Below are 24,771 nucleotides of genomic sequence, written 5' to 3' on the forward strand. Positions count from 1 at the left end.
CACTTCCCCAGGGTTGTCTCTGACAGTAATGACAGAGTGGTTAAACAGAGCAATCACAGAGCATTTGTAGATTGACATGACACAATAAAAAATAGTTACATCTGTTTGGAGAAAATGTACAGTATTCTCAAAAATCGAGGTAGAAAAGCCACACACTGCTTGACTGATGACATCTGACACATGTTCACACACTGAGGAGTTCAACTGGTAGTCAGGAAGGAAGAAACCACAATCCGATTCAAAAGGGACAACCGATGGAGCGATACTCTCTAGACCATGTAATTATTTTGAAGTGAAAATGTTCAACAGATTTAGTTTGCTGTCATTCAAGTGTGTGATAAAGCGTTTTGGGTGAAACATGAAACACGTTCATTTACTATTCAGGATCTCTTATGATTTATGTATACAGTGGCATGTAGAACAAGTATGTTTCATGCAGACACCAAACAAAGTACTTTCAGTTTCTTTTTAAAGCAACAAACACTGAGATTTCATGAATTCATGAATGGAAAATGTTCCCTTCATGTTACATTTTAACACCCACAGTCTCCACTCACCTTCATTTCTCTTGGCATCCGTACATTTTAAACATTTGTGACACATTTAGGGTGTCGCTTTTAAATTTAGTGAGAGGACCAAATTAACAGCTATGACTGAGGATGAATTGATAACAAATAATACATGATCCTGGCACAGAGCATCATACAAATGTAATCAAAGCGTTCCCCTCCTGTTCGAAATGAATCTGTGATGTGTTGATGAAGATGTTCAGAAGACACTGTGCAACAAAACAAACATTTCTCCTTATCAAACATCGATTTTGTTAATATACAGACATTGCTTCCTGTTTTCCTGGAAAGCTCTAGGATGATGGATTGTGTTTATATGTCATTTCCTTTGTCACTAGATTATCCTACCATAAGTCCGGAGCCAGGACAGAATTGTGACATAAGCACAAAACCGGTGTCGACTTGAATAGCCCATCAAGTACCCTATATGATTTTCCTTCCCAAAATAGAATGACTGATTTACACACACACTGAAGTGATCATACCGTCTCTCTGCCTTTGCGGAGGGGCCACAGAGCCATCGACAGTGACTCCCATTCTGTCAGTCTGTGTCTTATCTACACGCTTGCTGTGTACACATCGACCTTTAAGCACCGAGTGTACAAGCACAGGGTCACCATACCCCACATTATGAGAGCCAATATCCCTTGCTTAACTATACTGTTTTAAACCTTGAGAGCCTCATGCACGCCCACAGCTGACAGTCGGCGGTTGATGTTGCGATATCGACAGCGAAGAAGGTCATGATAAGTGGAGCGCAGGTCCCGATTGAAGAAAGCGTAGATGAAGGGGTTCATTAGGGAGTTGGCGTAGCCTAACCAGAGAATCGTGCGCTCCAGCCAGATGGGCACACAGCTACACTGAACTCCACAGATAAAGGGCCTGGCAGTGGACAGGATGAAGAACGGTAACCAACACACAGAGAAGACCCCCACGATCACCCCCAATGTTGTGGCTGCTTTCTGCTCCCGCTTGAAGATGGAGATGTTTCTGCGTTCACGGTTCAGCAGGCGAGACAGGGCAGCACAGTCCTCTGCCACACCGGGAGGCTTTAGCCCCTGCATTCGCAGCGCCTCATTAGCCACTGTTTCAAGGCGCTCTCGGCGCGAAAGGTCGGTGAAGCGGTGCTTGGCTCCACTCTTGCGGGCTGCCCTGAAGATTTTGTAGTACATGAACAGCATGACCAGCATTGGGATGTAGAAGGCTACGGCTGTGGAATAGATGGTGTAGCCAAAGTCTTGACTAATGAGGCACACACCGGCTGTGTTGATATTTTTGGCCCAGCCACAGAAAGGTGGCAGGGTGATGGATGCTGACACCAGCCACACTCCCAGGATCATCTTTGCCATCAGCTGACCGTTCTGCCGTGCTGGGTAGGTGAGGGGCCGTGTGATCCCCAGATACCTGTGAGGAAGTGAGACAAAAACTATTACAAACTTCTCAACACTGGCTTCCAGGCAGATTGTCCATTCATTCAGAACATTTGTTCTAAAACCCTTTGACAAACTGCTCAGTACAGTAGCTTCATCATCAGAAAAACAAGGGTGGTTTATTAATCACATGTAATGCACTCAGACACTCTGCTGAAGCACAGAAATCTGCTGCCTGTCCTCATTAAGATGAAACTGCAGTGGCATCAAATACATGTCCAGTCACTTAAAATACATTTCAATCAGAGATCATAAACTCTGTCATTGCCTGGAGGGCCATTAGCTGCTTTTCTTCAGCTTTAGCAGGGAGCTATCAGTCAAATCAATCAATCAAATGTGGTTTCAAATAGCAGCTGGAGGTGTCAGAAAAACAAGACAAAGTGAGGTGTGAAAGGCTTGAATTTGTACAAAACTTGGAAAATGGCCACTATTCTAGAAAAGTGATAAGTCTGTGTGCACATGTCAGCATGTTTTGGCTTTATGCCCACAGCCTTCATCAACATCAAATGCGTCATTGATGAAAGCTGTATACTTGAGACTCCAGGCTGTTTTTCTGGTTCCTCTATTGTTAATCATAAGATAAAAAGCTTTTGGGAGCAGTGGCCAATTTGTCTCTTCATTCAACAGTGATGTTATCAACATTGTGGAAATCAAATTCAGCTCATTCAGCCTGGCCTCACTTTATCATCGGCTTGCAGATGTTGAGTTTCTACAAGTCGTGTCCGGTTTGAAAATGTGAATTTGTCGATACACATTAGCATCTTTTTTTCTACAACACAGTTTTGTGCTACAACAACAAAAAGCTTCTTTGCAAATTCAAAACTGTACTAACTCAAGTTTTCTGTGTGCCACACGCTAGCTAGTTTAAAGATATAGTGTTACACAACCTACTGTAGCCCAGCACCTCTGCTGCAGACTGTAGCATGTTAACATATGACAACACATTGAACAAGTGGTACTGAATCATTTGGAGAGGACAATAAAGCTACTGCAGACGAAAGCAAATGATTATATTTCCCCCGAAAACATCTGACACAGATCTGATGTTCTCTAATCAGCTTTAAAAAGTTCATCAAAAGCCGTCCTTTTTTTCCTCCAAATAAAGTTATGTTTTGCATGTATATGGTAGTATGTATAATACAGCAGGCGCCTGCGGCATGTCACCTACATGTGAGTTATATCAGAATTTGTAAGCGTTTCGATGAAAACAAATTAAACACCCATCATTTATCTGGGACAGGTTTTCATTATTTTGTTGCCCTTGGCAGCTTGGGGTGGATGAGTGGTGGCAGTGAGGACCATGACACATAAAAAAACAGAAAGAAAGCCAATTACACAATTTTATACATAAACATTGTTTGAGAAGATTCCTCATTTCAGTTAAAACTTATTTTGATTTTTTGTTTGTATTGCCATAACTTTTAAGTGACATCAAAATCTGATAATCATATATTTAAAGCCTCTGCAATATCTTTTTTGTTCCCATTTAAATTCATGTGCCACACAGTATTGCCATTGCCATGCAAACAACACATGGAAAACCTTAGCAACAACCTTAGCAACCAAGGCTACGGAATGGATGGCCATTGATGACATGCGCAATGGACATCAACTCGTCAGCAAGATAGAAAAACATGCAGGGCATGTTGAAGCTCAGGCTTTTGACATGCAGGCAGAACCTCTACATACATGAACCTTATGTTTTGGAACTTTGACCATGTTTGGCATAAATATCTGACTTCATAACAGTGTATAAATAACAGAAAACCCAAAAAAGCATAATATGTCCTCTTTAAAGATCCCTTGGCTCAGGTTAGTTGCGCTCAGTGAATATTACATAACAAGAAGTGTTTATTCACCCCAGATCCCTCCAACCACTGCACTGCCTAGCTTACAACTTTCACTTAAAATATACTTAAGCTTTACAGCGAGGACTGAACACATCCAGGCGAGCAATGTCAAATAGATGCACGTCCGACCCTGTGATGGGTACACTCCATGCTGTGGGAATTCTTAGAGATATATAATGGATACCCAGTAATGCAACACTTCTCTGTGAATACATTATTCAGTAATGAGGAAGGTGGTTGTGGTGGTTATTTGGGGGGATGTGGGGGTATTTGTGTGTCAGCTCTCCTCAACCTATGACTCATCTTCAGCCTGTTAGAAGTCAGAGTTGTTTTCAGATGCACTCTCACCGGATTCGAAATTTCACCCTCCAGTCAGAGAGAGAGAGAGAGAGAGACGACTGCCAGGTTGGATAAAGCAGTATGCATTTTAACGCTTCATTACACAGCTCCCTGTGTGTGTTTTAGCAGGATGAGCTAATGCAAACATCTGTGGCACCTCCTGCTGGTTTTCTCTTGTTTATTTTGACATGGAGAGATTAAACTTTAGCGATCCCTCTGTAGCAATAACAGGATACGGCAAAAATGAAAGCTATGTAAGGAGCATTCATAAAGACACGCACCACCTACAATGACAGAATTCCAAATGATCTAGTAAAACACACACATGAGTAGGCGCGAATTTAGCAATATGATGTGACGCATGCAACATAAATCATTGAGGAATCATTAAACCTGCATTATCTGTGGAAAAGCAGAAACAAGCTGTTCACCTTATAGCCAGTTATTGCCTGCTTGGCAAAATTAGCATTCATTTAGAGTGGTGTGTGTGTGTGTCAAAGCAAATGAAATCTAATATTCACTCTGCTTTTAGTGTATTTTACTCTCAACCAATCCCTGAAGAAAATATCTGTCTCTTTAGCTGCTAAATGCTCCACTAGCTTCACCAGATTGTGGCTTAGTTGATCTGTCCATTGTTTGGTGCTGGGCAGCAAACGTGCCTGCTGCTGCCTGAAATGCTAATAAGAGCAGTTATAGTGAACCAAATAGTAAAGTTACAGTTTGTAAAACCAAACAAAATGAGCTGAAAGATGCTTTAAGGCTCATTTTTAGCTGAGAAGAACTAAATAGTTGAGTGCAAATTTACTGTGGGTTCATCACTACCAGTGGCACTTTGCACTTAAATGCAAATATTTATGAATTTGCACCATATTAAACAAAATGCATATTTACAACCACATGCTCACACCTCAGATGATATGCAATAATCGCCTTCCATAAAACAGCATGGGTTGAGCAGAAATAATGACACACATCCAAATGAGGAGGTTTTTTTTCATACCTCTGGAGGATATGGGATATATCCACAGACGCAGCAGCATCCTGGGATTACCCAGTCAAAGGCAAACACTGTGCCCAAGCTAATGGATATTTCCATTACTTCAACTAGGCTACCAGCTCTGGCACAAGTGAAGTGAAGTATTTTCTGCACTGAAACACTGTAACCCTGGTGCGCAACAGTCGTCAGTCATCTCCAAGAGCCCCTCTCAAGCCTTTTACATCTGAGAGGGGATACACAGTGAAATATTTACCAAGCTGCTTATGGTTTGGTTGGCAGAGTGGTAAATTTAGAACAGGAAAAAAAGGAACAAAACTAACTTTTTTCCCCATAAAAAGTTCCCATTGGAGAATTCTCATTCATTTATCTTACAGAGCCATGTATAAATACAATGTCATTGCACTTGAGGGCAAATTCAAGATGAAGCCTGTGAACAAGTGAAGTGTTGCCCATTTTAGGTAGGGATCTTTTTCGTTACAGTCTATCTGTGTGAATGAAGTGGGCACAGAGATGCAGACGTCGCCTGGAATCAAACCATTTTTGTTGAAGAACCGTCTCTTCAGGAACTGAGCGGTGCGACATCGCTGCTTTTTAACCAACAGTCACTAGTGTGCATTTAGTGCTTTCATGCTCTGTTTGTCTTACATAAAATGAATGAGAGTGGGAAATCTGAAAACTCCCCATTGTTCACTCAATATTCAGTGCAACCATTTGTTGTTTGAAAAAAAAATAAAAACGTGCAAAACATAAGACAGAAAGGTTTGTTTTCTTATTGATTTTGACTGAGTTGAAAATGAATAACAAGTGTAAAGTATCACGATTACTTATTTTAAGCTGCTCTAGACTGAAGAGCACCAGATCTTTCTTGTGAGAGTTGTGGGACTTCTCCGACATCAGACAACTACCTCAGTCCTCAAGGAGCACTTCATCTCTCCTGTTCTATTTGAGGAAGCTCAGTATGACAGAAATGTTACTTCTTCTCTTACCAAGCATGTTGCTCAACATGAGCAGAGCTGCCTTAACAATGAAACAAAGGGGCAATCCCTTCTGTTTCATACTACAGTCAGAAGGGAGTTTAATATTGTATTTTGTTGTTCTGACTTCTGGTCGCGTTAAGAACATCTTATTTATACTCTTACATAAATAAAACTGAGTCATCGCTGGGCAGACATACTTTCCCTCACATTTTCTGAACAGACTGCTATCTTAGGTCAGACTGGTGTCAAGTAGTCTGTGAATAATTCTTCTTGTTTTAGCCTACTTTTGGTTTTGGTGTGCGTGCGTGCGTGCGTGCATGTGTGCGTGCATGTGTGCGTGCATGCGTGTGTATACTCGGTGGCTAAAGTCACTTCCTTGACTGTGACTACTTGTGTCTGAGCAGACTTTGGACAAGGTGTCTATACATAGTGTTTCTCTTCTTTGTCTGTCTCATGTGCTTGTGAAGAAATGCAGACTTCTATTTTAATCAGTATAGGTGTCTTCACAGCCAGGTTAAACCTATTTATCTTCCAGATTCAACATCAGTTTTAAAATGCATGATCTACAGAAATCTGTAGCACATTACTGATAAATACAGCTTGGACAATAACTAAAACATAAGGACCTTGCACAGCAACTAAACCCGGGGAACTGTAGGAAGTTATAGATATGTCTGACATAAAAAATATCTATAATCTGAAACATTTTTCAAGTCCACTGACAAACAACTTTTTCAGCCCACACAGACAGCACTTCTGACCATCCTTCAAAACGTAACATCCTTTTTTTATTTCATAATTGCAGTAACCTTTTTATTTGGTACATGTATCTGAAGGACACACCATGCTTTTGCTCCTCTGACTTTAAGTGTTGACACCTTTATGATGTCGCTTTTACTTCCTCCTAATTGCTGTAAAGCAGTAGTGTGGTTATTTTATGGCCCTCACAGCACAGCACACCACCTGTCCAGCTGGTTTACTGGCTCTCACAGCAATAGAGATGATGGGCAGCTATTAGTGCCACCGTGATAAATGATTCCCCCCTGCAACAGTGAGCGTGTCCATCCATGTCAGAGCAGCGTGTCCTTGAATGACAAAGCAAATACCCCGCAGGCACCACAGAAAAGAGTACAGTAGAATAGAAGGGAAAAGAGATAGAGAAACTAAAGAACTATGCTTGCACACAGAAGATTACAGAACATATCTATCATGTGATTCCTCCAGTTTTGTCGAGCAGATTAAGCACTCCAAAGAAAAACAGCGACTTGCACCTGAACACTGGAAACGACACAAAAGGAGCAACACAAACAGCACTTGATTCCAAACTGAGCAAAGAGAAAACTCACCAGTAAGTTTTATGAGATATACACACAATCTGAATTGCAGATTACACACTTTTGACATGGCTTGTGTGGGCAAAAAGTAGGAAACAACATCCTGCAGTCAAACAATAAAAACTCTGTCACACTGAATCATGAATATGTATAAAGTGCCTTAAATTACAGTACAGTTACAGTAACATTTCAACAAAATTTCAACATTTTGGGTAATAAGCATCTCAAAATGTGTATTCAGAAGAGTGACTTAACCCCTGTAAAACCATAAAACCACATTTTTATACTTCAACTTGGTGCTAGTAAGCGGATTTGTTATCTTTAGTCTTATCTTTAGAATCAGGCTTGTTGTTATCCAACCTTTATGTTCAACTAAGTTAATAACCTGCTGTCTGTAGCTTCATATTGACCATACAAATAAAAGAGCAGTATAAATATTTTCATCTAACTCTCAGGAAGAGAGCAAAGGGCTCACACAAATTTACACAAAAATGCACAAATTTCGTCATAGAGCTCCTTTCAGAAAAACATCTTTATTTTACAGTTTGGTTTGAATAGAGCTAAAACATGGAGCCATCTATTTAAACTGCCTGCTTCTTTTATTGTGCTTTGATAGAATAGAAAATCTTAACTCAAGGTCTGCTTACTTTTACACTAAGTTAAGATGGTTTTGTCGAACTACTTTTTCCAAGGTCTGTATATTCTTTAGTCGTGTTAGCGCTCACATTCACTGCAGTTGGCATTGCATTCACACACTTGTAAATGTCACGTTCTGCAAGATGAAAGCACACCACAAACTAGCCCAGACCATCATGTTTCCTGATTTAAGCTACTGCTGCATCTATTCTCTATCGCTGCTGCTGCTGTTGCTGTTGCTGATGAAGATGATTGCTGTTTCTGTTCAGCGCAGCAGTCGCTAACATCCCTGCCTTTATACACTGCTCTAATGCATTGTAAAGCTGAGTACAGTACATGCATGTGCAGTTTATTTTAAGTTTAAGAGGAAAAGCTAGCGACAATTCCCTGAACACACATTATTTAACATTGTACTCTTCTCTTTACAGCTCACTCTTCGGACTCCCTGTCCCAGCGGACTCTGACAACATCATCTGGCCCTGAGCTTTCACTAGTATCTTGACCTTTTCATTCTGATAATAGCAGCCTAAGAGAGCATCTCTCTGCTCTCCCAGTCCTCAAGGTAATTTGAGAGCACTCAAACAAATCTCTTGATCTGTGATCCATAGCTTGTTGGCCAATCTCACATTTATGGACAGCTCAGTTATACGTGGTTCCATTCAAGATGTTTCGCACAGAGTCATCAAACTGAATCACGCAGATTCATCAGACAAATTCAACTAAATTCTGACTGTTCTGGTGTTTGGTTAAGGTTAGGCAACTAGGCGTCTGGTGTTTGGTTAAGGTTAGGCAACTAGGCTTGGGCTTTGGTTTCATCATGATTTAATGAGAAGAGAATAAGATAAAATTGCTCCATCATTTGTATTGTCTGTTTATCTGTCCACTGCTCTTGAAATAAGCTTACCAGTCAAAATGTGCCCCTTCTTCAAAGATGTCTCACACACTTAGCAAATATTTAATTTCCTTCATATACACCATATATCTTTTTACTATTCTCATCTTCTTCTGGCATGATGCTCAAGTTGTCAACTATTCTGTCTTTGTGGACAGTGAAAGTGAAAGACAGCTCTGAGTACTACCAGACAGACCAGCATCCAGGAGCACTGAGGGTAACTGCCTCAAGTATTAAACTTAAAAATGTGTCAGCCAAGCACTTGGGTTTACACCAGGCTATCCGGTGCTATAAATGGTTATGCGTTCTGTAAATCGTATTGAACCACCTCTTTACAGTCGTGTCTCCTTCATCTTTTAGCGCAGGGAGAGGTTGCCTCTGTCAAGGGACCCAGACTGAGATTTCTAGTGATTTACTGTCCTTTCATACATTTGCCAAAGATCACAGTTAGTGTTCTGAAGCAGAAGCAAGTCGGTCACAACCTCAGTTTTCATAGCTTCACCTATAAATAGATGTTAGAGGAATAATGAGATTAGCATCAAATTTGCATATGCACAACAACAAAGTCACATTTTTTTGAGCACCACTATTAGCGTTTCATGCACTGCTTCCTGAGTCTGGACTAGAATGTTTTTTAGTAGGATTCACAAGCAAGCTAAGAAGCAAGACCATTTTCTGTGTCACTGGCGTCTACAATAAGAAATCAGTCTGCCTAATCACTAAATTTAAATTGAATGTCTGAATGGATTCCTGCATGGTTGTTTCATTTCATTCACTAAAGTCCTATAGTGGAAGGTGAATAAGTATGTGGCAGCGATTCCATCTTCCTGTCTTATTCCTGTCATGATGATGTGAGAGGGTGAGCGAGAAGAGCCCCTCATCTTTTTCAGCTTCCCTTTGGCTCGTCACCAAGTGCCCTCGCTCTCCCATAGGATAGGACACCTCAAAAACTAAATAAACTCAGAGGAATCTCATTCTCCACTTCTACCTGTTTTACTTCTGACCTTTGAAGAAAAAATGTTGAAACAATTTTAGTTTTAGGTCAAAGGGATGAGGAGGTACTTGATATTTTTAACTCTGTTTATGAAAAAAATTGCTTGTAAACTGTGACAGCATACTATATTTTCAGTGGTTCAATCTCCGGCTCCTCCAGTCTGAATGTTAAAGTGGGCAAGACACTGAACTACTGAGCATTAGAATCACGGCAATACACTTTGGATTAAAAAAGCGTTACAGTGCTCCTGATGAGCAGGTTGGCACCTTGCATGGCAGCTTTTGCCATCAGTGTGTTCTGTGTGTTGTAAAGCGCTTTGAGTGGTCGGTAGACTAGAAAAGCACCCATTTACCATATAATAAGGATACAACAGCCAGCTCCTCTTTTGAGTTGACTCGCTTTCTTCTTCCCATTTGGCATCTAGCCAGCAGTTGGAATAGCTGCGCAGCCCATTATATGTCATAAGACATTTCTACCGCCAACTTTTTTCTGACCTTTTTTGTAGGACATAAAAATATCACAGACCTCCTATTAAATAAACTCAGCTAAGGGCAAACCGAATGCCATTGATAACTGTGTTTAACAACAATTATTGGGCTAAAAATAGACAAAAAACCCAAATCAAACCTATATGCACTTTCTTACCTGCATAACATATACCATATATGATCAGACCTGACAAGTTTAAACATAACTAGACTTGACTAAATAAGACAAGTTAATCCATTTAATTATAATCTATAAAATGTTTACATTGTTCCACTGTATTTAACTGCACACTTACCAATCCTCAGCTAAGAAACATCTTCTATCTTTAAAAGTGTATTTTGGCTTTATTATTCCTGATTGCAATGTAACCCTCCAAAACTGTAGTTTATGAAACTCTTTAAGTGGTTAGCAAATCATTCCAGAAACTTAAAAGAAAACATCTCCTTAAAAAAATATGGGATAATGATATAATTGATTTATTATTATATTTTTGTGTATTGATCACCCATTGCCATAGAAAACAATGACTGCAAAGCACATTTTTCAACCGTTGTTTGAACCATTGATCCAGTTCAATTCAATCTGATGCATTCATTAAATGAGCTCTCCAGCTCTGTAGGTGGATAACAGAACAGTATTTCACCGATTTAATGCAAAATTAGGGGCGGTAATCAAGAAAACAAAGAATTAAAAATATACATTTCTCCCTTTTGGTTTCAGATTTTGATTCACAGAGCAGATCTGTATGCTGAATTTCAGTTAGACAGTACACACAGGAGATTTGATGGATTTTGCAATGTTCTAAATGATTAATTGGATTTACAGTATGCCTTGTCTACAGCCATATGTTGTGTGTCTCATTTAAAAAAAGAACATGCAACCAATAAATCAATGAGTTTAACAAATGGGAACAATCCACACAAGGAAAACTATATGCTCAGCTATGTCAGATTTGATGTTACAAGCAAAAAGGAATAACAGCACTTACTGCTTACATCAGCATGCCTGATATTAATGTTTTTCGAGAGAAGGAACTAAACTGAATGTAATTTGATTTTGCACCAGATGACATACAGCAGAACATCAGATATGGAGGTGGGATCTATGTTCCTGTCGGAGCGCAGCGTGCGATAACCAAACAAACTATGACCGATGACAGAAATATTCATTACAAGAGCATCCTTACGGTTTATCTGGCCTATGAGCAGTGAAGGATAGAAAATAATCACAATAAGTTACTCAGCCTCTCTACTGGCAGAGCACATTGAAATGTGCAGCATCGCATTTGTACATTTCCAGGATTCATCTCCACTCAGACTAATTTTAAAAGATAGACAAACAACATATCATTATAGTTGAGTAAACACAGCTGTGGCAACCAGATAAAGACACTGATCCGGTTAAATAAAGGTCACTGTTGCCAGAGCAGTGCACATGATGATGGGTGAGAAACAGTTGATCTGCTTTAATAATGCTAAACAATGCTAAATCTGATGTGATAATGCTAAACTGTGCCATAAACTCAATATGAAAAAAAGAAATGAAGGCGTATCATTATTGAAAGCTACGGTATGCTTTGTCTACTGTGGGCTGCATATTACTAGCCTTAGAGTCATTAACTTTAAAAAAACATTCATCTGAAAGTCAGGTTTTGGGAGATTATTGGCACCAAAATCTTCCATATGTGCATGCCAGATTAATGGCTCCCAATTGTCAGAGCTGCTTGGTGTTCTGTGTTGGCACCGGACCATGTCACCAGACGCTGCCCTCGTCACGACTGGGTTTTTTTGGCAAAGACAAACCTAAAAAAAAATGTATAACAAACTTCCAACGACATATTTTCGTGTCTCACCAGGTGGGTAGGTCTATGTACCATTCAAGGAGGGTTACGAGGCTAATTTTCTCCCACAGTTGAGCAAGTCAGATCACCAGCTTCCTCACACCGCAATATGGTTCGGGAGACTGAGGATAGGTGTTGGACCGACCTATCAGAGGTCACGCTTCAGGACAACCTGAGTGAGATCGACTGAGAATCAAGATATGTTTCAATTCAGCTATTACAATAGCAGTGGTACTGTCGAGCTTCATAGCAACGCTGACCAACAATACCATCCCTTTTCTACCATTTCTGAAACAGGAGCCATAAGTACATGGGTCCATTCATGTTCTAATTACTATTACTATTGCTGCACACTGACCTTTTACCAATCCTCTAGAGTGTGCCACCCCTGAATTTAACTTCACATACATGTATAAGGAAATATGAGATGCAATAAAGATATCCTTAAATCTTTAACCTTGAAGTTCACATACACTACAGAATGTTGAAGGATAGTGAGATATTTCACAGGATAAGTGAAAATGTTGACCTTCTAGTGGCACTAGATGTAAAGCCAGGGGATCAACACAGTCACTATAAGATTTATCTTCTGGGCACCATGGATTTCTTTACCAAATTTCATGCAAATAGTTGTCACAATAATTCACTAAAAACCAAGAACGTCTGCCTCATGGTGGTGCTAGAGGTAAAGTCATGGCGCTGGACCAACAGATCATTGCCATCCTTGAACCATGCCGCTAGTATGGCTAAAAAATGCACACAGCTTTGAACTTTGGAGAGGCACAGAGCAATACTAAATATAGTACATACACTCACGTCACACTTGGGCTAATCCTCTGTGTACATCCTCACAGATACAGACACACCAACCCACTCAATACACTGTATCCTTAAGTGTTGCCATGGAGCTCAGAAGTCGAAAACCTTGACAGATGGATCATGTGGGCGTTTGCGTTTTCACCATTTAACAGGTAACATGACCAAAAACGTGTAGTACTCTGATTGTCGGCATAAAGATCTGTGTGTGTGTGTGTGTTTTAAAGATGCTTCTACAAATTGACAAAAACGCTATCACTACAAGATTATTAATAGGTTTTTATGATTATACCACACAATCTCACGCATCTAATAGAGTTTGCCCAGTTGAATCAAAGGTGTTCACATTTTCATTTTTCTATGCACTTTAAGTGTGATATAATCAAAATGTAATGGATTGTGCTCACATTATGATTCTCAACTTCTGGTTTCAAAATCAAGAATGAACTTTAAATCTCAACTGCGCTGGATTACACACATATGATTTGGATCTGGACTAGAACACTTCTGTTCCCAGTATGTCACACACAGTCATCTCTGAGAGGGCAGGGTTGCCCATAGAGCATTAATCCAGTTTGTGGTCAGTTCAGGGTTTCAGTGTCTTGCTCAAGGGCAGATTGACAGTGATGTGGAGGAACCATATTCATTTTTCTATTTCACAGCTGATATACAAACTGCACTCTGTGCCAGGGGGTTAAATCACTAAATTCTCTGCTTCTACCTGACCAGAGTGAAGATAACATTACAACTGAACTGTCACATTGAACTTCAGTCATACAAAATGTTGGGATAGTTGTAGATAGATATATGAAGAGTGATCTGTGAGAGAAATATGAGCCAATTAATTAGTCTGTGTGTCTACAGGGATCGCTTATAAAAGCTGTTTTATCCTTGGCAGGATTACAGCACATGGCCTAATACAAAACTTAATTTTTATCCACTGAATATAAACACACATGGATGCACAAGATTGGTCACTGGTTAAAAAAAATGTTAACTCCTGAGTTATTGGTTATTCATATTGCCCTTGATAATAGACCATATAAATATTCATGTGCACAGATGAACTGAATGCAAAATGCATGTTTATCCTACAACTGACTCAATATGCTAAATGTTCAAAACATATTATCAGCAGTTCACAGTATGGTGTGTGCGTGTGTGTGTGTGTGTGTGTGTGTGTGTGTGTGTGTGTGTGTGTGTGTGTGTGTGTGTGTGTGTGTGTGTGTGTGTGTGTGTGTGTGTGTGTGTGTGTGTGTGTGTGTGTGTGTGTGTGTGTGTGTGTGTGTGTGTGTGTGTGTTTTCAGTCTCACAGCTCCATCAACAGGAAACCTATTAGTTGACTGCCTGGTAAATGTTCAATGGCCCTTTGATCAATCTTGATGAATAATGGACCCAATCTTTGTTATTTCCAAACACAAAGCATGATTTATGCCACAGTAAAGGCACTTTGTCCTTTTCTTCTTTCTTTCTTCTCCCCAGACATTGTAGGGTAAATAGGATGACAACCTGGGAATAGCAAAATAAAACTCAGATCTCTGTCTGTGGGCTGGTTAATAATTCATCATACTACGTGTCAAATTGCACCAGGAAGCAGAATATACCAATACTGCTGCTGACATATGAGGGTCAGGCATCTCCAGCTTTTTAGGAATGAAGGCTTTTTAAGACATTTTGCCTTATGTTGACAAACTCACTCATTACATCAATAACCGTGCATAATTTAATTTCAAGCAAGAAATACAGAAACATCAAATAGGACTCAAATGGTTTTTACCCTATAGGGGGGACACACAAATTATTAAAGACATTAGCAAAACAGCTGAAAACAACTCCCTCCCTAACCTAATTTTCATCTACGATGAGCGATAAGCGGTTCAGCTGAATATTTTCATTTCAGTCTATGATCCATCAGCATGACTGCTGCTCTTCAAATATGATGCAGAGCTGGAATCTCTTCCAAAGCACACTGATTAGCTGTGTAGGATCTGCTTGAGTGGCTCTAAATATCAAATCATGTGATCTGTGAGTGAAGCATGTAGCAGTTTAATTATTCTGTTTCTTCAGAATGAATTTTAGGGAAGGTGACATGAGTCTGTTGGTCGGTCAGTCCACCATTTAGTTCCAGACTGAAACATCTCAACAATTGAATGAATGGCCATGTTATGTTACAGTGAAGTTAATGAATGAAATATCTCAACAACCATTCGTTGGATTGCTATGAATTTTGGGACAGACGCATTTTTGCACTTCTGTCCCCTTCTTCACTCCCCTTCTCTTTAGACTTTTACAAATGAAGTGTAAATTAGAAGAAGGAGGGCAAGGGTGAAATGGGGTAAACAGGATGCATAATAACCTACCATAATCATAATGCATAATACATCACGAATTGATTGTGGTTGAGGTGAGTTTTCCACCTTCACTGTGAAGCACTTTGGGTCATCCATGTATTTTCTTTTCAGACACTTCTACATAACGTAATTCAGAAATATACATTTTCTCTGGGAAACTGCAATTTTGTGATCACAATAATTATTATATAATTAATATTTGCAAGCGCTTGCTATTTTGCTGAATTACAACTTTTACCACAACTTTTCTGCATGAAATGGCCAAATCAACCAATCGACCAATTGATTGATTTGGACTAATTGTTGTATTCAGCAAGTATTCAGGCATGCATTCAGGTGTAAAATGGTCAAATCTCACCTGCCAATACAAATTACTGCAATACACCTCAAAAGAATTCCCAAATGTTCCCAAGTGAGGTTTGTATTGCACTTTCAGTCAGAAAAATACAAAGTCATACGTTGTTCAGCATAGATGGACAAAGACAGACCTCAATATATAAAAATGGGCAATTAAACTGTATGTTACTTTTTATTCTAACGGTTTATTTTGATGGCATTATTGATTGATTTTGCGCTTATGTTGAGGTGAACGTTTATTTGACAAAGACTTATAAATGGGGGGTTTTTCTACTACTTTGAGCCCATGCATCTCATGTTGAGATAATAAATTAAAACTTAGCACTGAAATGCAGCTGTTTCTGTGATATGCAGTGTGCTTTTTATCAAAGGAAGTGATTATATATGTCATATGACTCTTCATTGGTAGTAGTTTTTTAGATATTACATTATTGTCCTTATTGTCCCAATTTTGTCCCAATTCCTGCAATTTTACCACAAAAAGACATAAAACATCACAAATTGTAACACAGTTTTTTTAGGAAAGCCACTGCAAAACGATAAAAAACTCCTGGAGGGACTCCTATATGAGATTTGCAGCATTAATTTATTTATCCTTTTTTCTTCCTCTTTTAGGAGTATTTACTTACTCTACATTTATTTTACGTATTGTGCATTTCATCTGTCATCTAATGCAGCGCTATCTAACAAGAGATCTGAAACCTGAATAAGTGGAAATAAACATAATATGGTAACCTCCATATGGCCTGAATGTAGTACAGTATGCTGGACCTGCTGTGGCTGCCATACATTTGACAACAAGCCAGAGCTAAATATATGTGTTTTTCTAATGAACCAACGGGAAGCCATCCAAGACCTCAAACCATGACTGCCTTTGCCATAAATGACAAATCTCAAGCAGCAAAAAGAGAGAACAATCACAACTTCAAGAGACACAACACAAAGCACAGACGTTACTTTGTTTTCACCCTTTTATTTTCAGTCATCCCAACCCCTCAGATTCACGCACACCGGACAATTTGTCTATGACTTCATGTACTCCTGTAATAAAAGTCAAACAGGCAGTGAAACAGGACCGAAACAGAGCTGTGTTTGATAATACAAGCAGCACTTATAAATGATTAACTCGCATAATGCAATATACCAGCATTTTTTATTTAATGGTGACCTGTAATATTGTCATTGACAAATATTTTGCTCTGATAAAGGTGCTCGTTTACAGAAGGCTCAGGCAGTGATGGCTTGTATATTAAAATATTGTATCAATGAGGTGTTTGTCTATTCAGTATGAAATAGTAGCTGTAGTGGCTTGTGACATTGAATGTGTCTCTTGTGTTTCTAAACCTTCTAAAATATGCTGCTCTCTGTAAACTAGTTGCGATCACAGGATTCAAGATTTCAGTGTAACATCTTATTTACCACCAGAAGAAACTTTCTGTCCCGATTCAGCATTCCTTTACAAGCATGAAGTGCCTTCCAGCTGATCGCACTGGCCATGCATTTTGGTAAAGTGGCCGACAAGTAGGATGTGAATAGTGTCTGAGAGAGCAGAGCTAAGGCGTCACATCGCATTACCTAAGTGTGCGTCAGCTAGGTCAAGTCATTTGTGTCTGGTGCAGCAGGTGAATGTTCCCCAGCTGCACTCAGAAAGTGTCGTCTCTCCTGGGACGAAGTTACTCACAATCCTCACCAAAATATTATAAGATGGGGAGAGCAGGGCGATGTTTCAGCAGCGTGTGAACTCAGCTCATCATTGACACACCAGTAGGCAGAAAGGATGTGAATGCTGTGGTTAATCCTGCTGCCATCCAAAGGCCCTCCCTAGTGTGATTTTCTCCCTCAAATACCCTGCAGAAGCTCACCAACACCTACACTGTATTTTCTTTAGTCTGAACCTTGGTGGAAAACTTTACTTAACAGTTATGTGATATTGACCTACATCCCATCCATCTTCCACTGTTCACTGATATTTAAGGGACCAGTGTGTGGTATTTAGTGCAGTCTAGTGGTGAGTGCAGATTAGAACCAAGCATGCAGGAGAACCTTCAGTAGCTGCAAAATTCGCAAAAAAACACAAAAGGCCCTCTTTAGAGCCAGTGTTTGATTTGTCTGTTCTGGGCTACTGTAGAAACATGGCCGCCTCCCTATTTTGATATAAAGGCCTCATTCTAAGGTAACAAAAGCACAATGTTTCTTAAGTGATTTTACACTGATTAAAACATACGTACCTTGAATAAATAACATTTCTGCCAAGTCCGTTCCACTGGATGCCACTGAATCTTACACACTGGTCCTTTAAGGCTATATTTGATTTGTAGAGCATAAAGTCTGCCTCTAGCTACACCAAGCTCCTTCCTTCCTTTAGCGCTGTCTTTTCTTAGACATCTGAGAAACTACAGAAAAGGACTACCCTTTCTTCTCACTGTTGTGAATAAATCATTTATATTTGACTTTTGAATTATTGAATATACAACATATTACTCTCAGTGAAGGTAAAAACTGTCTGTAGCCAAAAGAGATACTAACTTTTTAGGGAAGTGGACACAAATGCAGCCAGAGCTTTTCCTGAAAGTGCATGCTGAGAGGAAGCAGTCCTACATTTCACTTGGACAGCGGACTTTGCATATATATAACTTCTCTTTTATTCTCTTGACAACACCGGACTCTTCTGCTGTGACTGGGTCAATGCTTTGGTGTGTTAGATTCAATTTGCAGGGTTGAATCGCCACTTAGAGAAGCCAGAGGCAATGAATGGGTACTCATCCATAAGCATGGCTTTTTACACCCATAAATAAGCATTTGCACATACAGTACAAAATCAATAGCACTGACATGTAATCCTCTTATCCTGATATTTTGATGTGACACAGGCTACACAACAGCTAACCTTTTCTTCAGTCAGACAATAACCTGTCATTATAGAGTGAGAGTGGTTATTAGTAATTAATTGTTAATAGTAAAAGTAAATTATTTCTATATAAAATGTATTTCTTTTTCTAAGCACACAGCAGATGATTCACAATATACACTAAGCTGCTGTGATATGGCGATATGTCGATATAATGTATAAAGTGAGACAATATAAATTTGTGAACCATCAGAGATTTTGCCATACCGTTTATGCAATGTTATCTAACCATTTAATATTTCTTGGTAAATTAGGCCACTGTGGGCGCTGTTGCAAATTAATGAGCTGTAGGGCTTGATTGCAATACATCACATTTATATAATTTTATCATCATTGAAGTGCCTTGATTTGTCAGGTATTCATTTATTGGACTGAATAAAAACATTAATTTCTGGTTGTTTTATCTATATTTTATCATGCTATATATTGATTATTGTGATGTAAATTTACATAAGCCCTGATAGTGAATTTTATCCATATCACCTGACCTAAATATTATGTTGCTGATAGCACATGCAGCCTTGATCCCGCTGATAAATCCTGCCTCAGGAGACGGATTTAATTCGTTAAGTATTTGTTTAGGGTACTTTAAGTATTTGTGTAGGATGATGCAATAACTGGAGCTAATCTGAAACCTAGATATCTAAAAATATAATAGACTAACATCTAAATTTTTCAGTGTCTATGAATCACCTTACCCACATCTGCATGTTAACATGAGAAAATACCATGCATAATTTTCTCAGCAAGAGTTAAGCCTTTTCTTACTGAATTGCTGTCACCTGTTTTACCAGATTGCTTACACAATATAAACAACAGTGTTTCAAAATATCTGTAAATATTCTTAAAATGCATCATTCCACCACAACATGATTGCATGTAATTAAGCCACACTATAATTAGACTGTAGAATTAAGGCTGCTTTACCAACCAGGCAAATCTCAATCTCAGTACTACTTTTTTAAATCCCTTTAAGAGCAATCATACGGAGCAACCAGAACAACTCTACAAAGCTGGCACCTGCCCTGAGGCCAGACCCCAACAGCCTCATGTTTATTCTGTGCATGCTTTATGATTATTAGATTAACTGCAAATCTGTTTATGAATCTCCACCACATAACTACAATATCAACTAAAACCACAATGACATGCTCCTGTAACCAGGCTCTGCATTATTGATTAAATCTTGAGGACCAGTCTTGTTCAGGGGCCTGGTATGAAAAACTAGATTTGAATCTCCATTATTTAAGTTTGTGTATATCTGGTCTATAAAAACCTTTTTACTTAAAGGTGATACGACGTGTGAGGTCAATAGATCATCTTTCTCCCAGGACCCCAAGTGGGTTTATCTGGTCCTGATTAGACTTGAGTTCATGTGAATGGTGTATGTCAGAGATACTGCATTCCACCTGAATGACAGCGGTGTCTCTGATAATATCCAGCAGGATCATCAATTCACTGACCTCATACACAAGGGAGCACTCCTCTCGCTCCACAGTGTCCATACTGTAAACCTCTGGAGCTTTGGGAGACAATCGACATGCTTCTCTGCAGTAGAGCTCTCTGTGTCATATAATATACATGCATATTATTTACATATAGGGACCCTATAACCCCCAATTTGCAGCATGCTTTACTCTGAAGGCACAGAGCTTTTACAATAAATGTTCTTGGTAATCTTGGATGACAGTCAGAGAGCCCTAATTACAGCTAATCGTGTGTCTAATTGGCAATTCCCATCTTAATGAATTATCTCTGTGATTCCCATTGTGAATCATATGCCAAACACATTTTGCATTGTTTAATTAAAATGTGTCTGTTTGTATTGAGATAACTGTAAACAGTTTGCTGTCAGTCTGTTACAGCTTGATGAAAATAATCCCAAACTGACACAACATTATTGAGAATTCTCCGAGTCTCACAATAAGCAGGGAAGGGGATGGAAAAGCCTCTTCTAGAATAGTGCGATTCGGTGGGTGTGCACTCTTTGATTTCATAGCAACAGATTCAGTCACCCACACTTTTCAGACACGCTTGCTCACAGATGGGTCCGTTTGTCCTTTCTGAGTATATACTTTTAGCTGTTCTCATCTCCAATCACAGACAATAACACTGGGACCCAACAGAGGCACTTTGCCACAATCCCAGTTATCCACCACTGGATGATAAAGAAAAGCCTGGCTCCCACATTGACACTTTGATTCTGAGGTTAGTTTTGTTATATTCATGATCATATACTCCTTGAATAATTGCCAGGTTCAGGTGTAGGGTGATATGTAATTAACTTGCTCCGTAAACTGACTGATGTGTGCAGCTCATGACCTGGCTGGAGGAGTGAATGGGCACAGATCATGTTCAAATCACACACTGCTCATCCATCTTTAACAATCAGTGTGACCTTTTTGACCTCTTCAGGCATGCTTAAGCCTCCTGCTCGCAGCATCCAGGAGCAGGAAACATGCATAATTATGGGCGTAATGCACTGAGATAATAACACCTGATTGGCGAGTGGGCGAATAGGGAGGAAATAATCAGATCATTAATATAACAATGAGCTTTTGTCTTCATTATAGTTACTGAGGCAGAGCAGTGACACTGATCACTTAACTTTATTTGATTATGGTTAACAGAGGGAGCAGTGGACGTGTCTCATTTGTCAGGAGCTATCAGGCTCTGGCAGTCTGAATGGTGACTCCTACCTGAGAGGCAGAGTGGATCTTAAATGGGGGGGTGGGGGTGATGGGGGGGGGGGGGTGAGTGCTCAGGCTTTACTTCCCCCCATTTTCAATGTAGAATTTAAAACAGCTCACTTGGTGCACTTGGGAACTCACATTCATGAATAATTTTGGAAAAGTGTGTTGATGCAGGATGTTAGGATGGGAAACCTCATAGGCTCTATAAAATGTGAATGTATTGAGACCAAAAGCAGCAGCATTTGTAGGTTTATATACCTCAGAATAGAACTTTTCCTACTGCACTATGACAAATCAGCCAATAATTGTATGAAGTGAATTCCAGCAGTTCCTTTTTTTTTTTTAATTAGTTTTATTGTCAATGGGAAAGTTAAGGAACATAACAAAGAGCAGGTGCGACATATGCGCCCTCAGTGTGTAAGACGATGATAAATCATGTAGGCTGAGTATAAAAGTCATAGGCTATGAGTCATAGCAACAGCTGTAAGGTCGACGAGCGCTGATCCTAAGTTTACTTTTAGGAAACAGTGCCCATGGTATGGTCAAGCAGATTAATTAAGCGTGCTATAAATTAATCACAGTCTGTGAATGAATTTTCTGGTTCAGCGGCTTCAACAGCACAGAGAAGCCAACAAATGGTTGATCTGGAATTAGGCATTTAAATAGCATTCCCTGGCGGAAAAACGCCCAGATATTTTTATGCATTTAGCGTATACAATTAATTACTTAATTTGGCAGTTAAACTGTAGCCTATTTACCCTCAATGTAGTTACGTGGTTTAAAGCATATAAAAAGGGCATTTGCCGCTTTCGTGTCATTTTAAACGCAGGGCGCGCTGTAGCCTTCTATGCGTAATTTCGGTGCCAATGAAAATTTGACAGACTTCAACATAAAGGTCCAGCTTCTAATTTTAGGAACTTACCTATCCACGCTGATCACACACAGGGTCATGATAGAGGCAGTGCAGCACATTACATCCATGCCGATGAAGATGTTGCAGAACACCTCTCCAAAGAGCCACTTGCCCCCGGTGAGGTCTGTCACTATTACAAACGGCATCACCACTATGGCCACTGACAGGTCCGCCACTGCTAAGGATACCAGAAGGTAGTTTGAAGGTTGCCTTAGTTTCTTCACCACGCACACCGCGATCACCACCAGCGTGTTCCCCATCACGGTGACAGCCGTGATGATCGCAAGCATCACGCCGATAATGATCTTCTCCGGGCGCCCGAAATCCCTAAGCTGCTCCTCACAAGACTCGTTGTGCATGGTTGTGGGACTGGTGGAGACGAGGACGTTCTACCGAAGCTGCAGAGTGCCATTGATAACTTCGGAAAAATCCTCCTTCTTGTTAAAAGTGAGTTCAATCCCCGAAGTATTGAACATCACGAAAACGTTACCCCGGTAGAGATGCAAGGGACGCCTCGCCAGTGAACTCCAATTACGCGCATATTTGGATAGCTGTAACCTACTTTCTGGTCTTGTCCCGCAGTTTTAGAACGTGTCTGTTGCAGCTGCACCACAACAGAGCTGCCAACAACTCAGGAGGGTTTCTGTTTGCTTTCTGTTTAAAGATGGTCAGTCTGATGAATGGTTAGACAGGGTGGATGTTCCATTCCTTCAGAGCAAGATAACTTCTATGCCGAAACTATTAAATGGAAAAAATATTACAGGATGTGAATAACTGCCAGAATAGATAGAAGTGCTTGTTTCTCAGTGCACATCCTCGACAAATACGGACTAGACTGTTTGGCGAGTTGCGCTGCGCAAACATAGGCTACACATCCGTCCTGATGCGTCATCAAAACGCACTGGGGATATAAATGGTAGAGCAGCGCTTTCTGGCTGGATTCAGAGAGCTCTGAGCGTGCTTTTCAAAACCCTGAATAGTTTTGTGGTTATTTATTAGGACACATGGTTCCCTGTTAAAACTGTACTCACCACCTTCTGTAGACAGAAAATGTTATCAGGAAAAAAATATTATGATGTTCTTTTGGTTCAGAATCTAACGTTTGTCTTGTTTTTAGATTTCTGGCTAAAGCTGTGAATTGAGAAAAAAATCCCATCACATATACAGTAGTATATCCCTGTCAGTATCATTATATGTTCAGAATGGGCTGGCTGGCACCACGCTGATATTCGTTTTAAAGCCTGTAAAGCCTTTTTAGAGGAAATAAAATACATCCAGAAAAGTTTGCCTTAAAAAATTATTACATTTCCCTCAAGACTTGAAACAAGATAGGAAATTGACCTGAGTATAAACAGAATGACTCAAACACTGAAAAGCTAAACAACATTTAATTAAAGAGGGTTTTTTAGTGCGGTGGACAAACATGCGTTTCTATTTTTATTCGCTCCTGCTTCTTTCAGTTGTCTTGGCTCTTCATCATTGAACACTGATGACAAATCAAAAGAGAAAATCCAACACCGCTGACAATGCTGGGAGACAGCGTGGACATATGGGAACGCTTCCTAGGACTTAGGCTGCTTGCATCATCGTCCAGGCAGCAACAGCTGTTGTGTGTTGTCCCCTCAGGCTCTGGAGGGGCCAGTGCTGTTTCCCATAACCCCTCCATAGACTGTCATCGCTGCTCCTCTGTCCCTGACCTCAGATGCAAGCCACCACAGCCTTGGCCTTTTACTCACCATTACCTACCACTCAGTCTGACAGACAGGTCAGTGATGATTGTCACGTCAGATTAATGCATGTGACCGTTGGCAGTTTCTGCTAGACCCTCTGCTGTCATGGAAATTTGGTCAATTTACGCTCAGGCTATCACCAATGTGTAGATGTCAGAGGAGATGGGTTGGGTTTCCAGCATGGAAAGCCTCTGAGACGAGCTCTCGGGGCTTATGCAAAGCAACCTGTCAGCAGCATGTCAGTTTCCCTTTTAGCCCTTCTGAGGGTCTTGTAATGAGAGGAGTTAAACAGGTAGGGGCTATACCTGCTTTAGGAGCAATAATAACAGATGGTTAGTAGAAAGTATGACAAGAGCGATTCAAATAAAGTGCTGCACATTGTTAACAGTGGAGCTTTTTATCTTTTTGAAACTGACATTCAGGTGTTGTGAGTATGGGTAGGTCTGTGGTGCTTCCAGGCATCATTGGAGTCTAACTGTGGAAAGTTACCCTATTTAATTTTGCTGACAGTCCAACCCCAATTTGTGTGCAACCTACAGCTGAAAACATGGAGTGATGTGCTTTTTTGCTTTCCTTTGTTGTGGTTTTTCAAAAGTGAAAGCGTAATCTGCACCAATTACAGAAAATGACCCCAAAAGTCAAAACTTGTTTTGATC

The 24,771-nt window shown here is 40.0% G+C and overlaps 1 protein-coding gene across 1 annotated transcript; it reads right to left on the reverse strand.

The window, feature by feature from the left end:
- Positions 1 to 1,191: 1,191 nt before the first annotated feature.
- htr7c (5-hydroxytryptamine (serotonin) receptor 7c) lies at positions 1,192 to 22,876 on the reverse strand. The gene is given in 2 exon segments (XM_062418031.1): positions 1,192 to 1,973; positions 22,395 to 22,876. Coding segments are annotated over 2 exon segments (1,206 nt in total). The 5' UTR covers positions 22,862 to 22,876; the 3' UTR covers positions 1,192 to 1,234.
- Positions 22,877 to 24,771: the final 1,895 nt, after the last annotated feature.

This window comes from Scomber scombrus, chromosome 4 (assembly GCF_963691925.1).
Source record: "Scomber scombrus chromosome 4, fScoSco1.1, whole genome shotgun sequence".
In the NCBI taxonomy this organism is placed as follows: domain Eukaryota; kingdom Metazoa; phylum Chordata; class Actinopteri; order Scombriformes; family Scombridae; genus Scomber; species Scomber scombrus.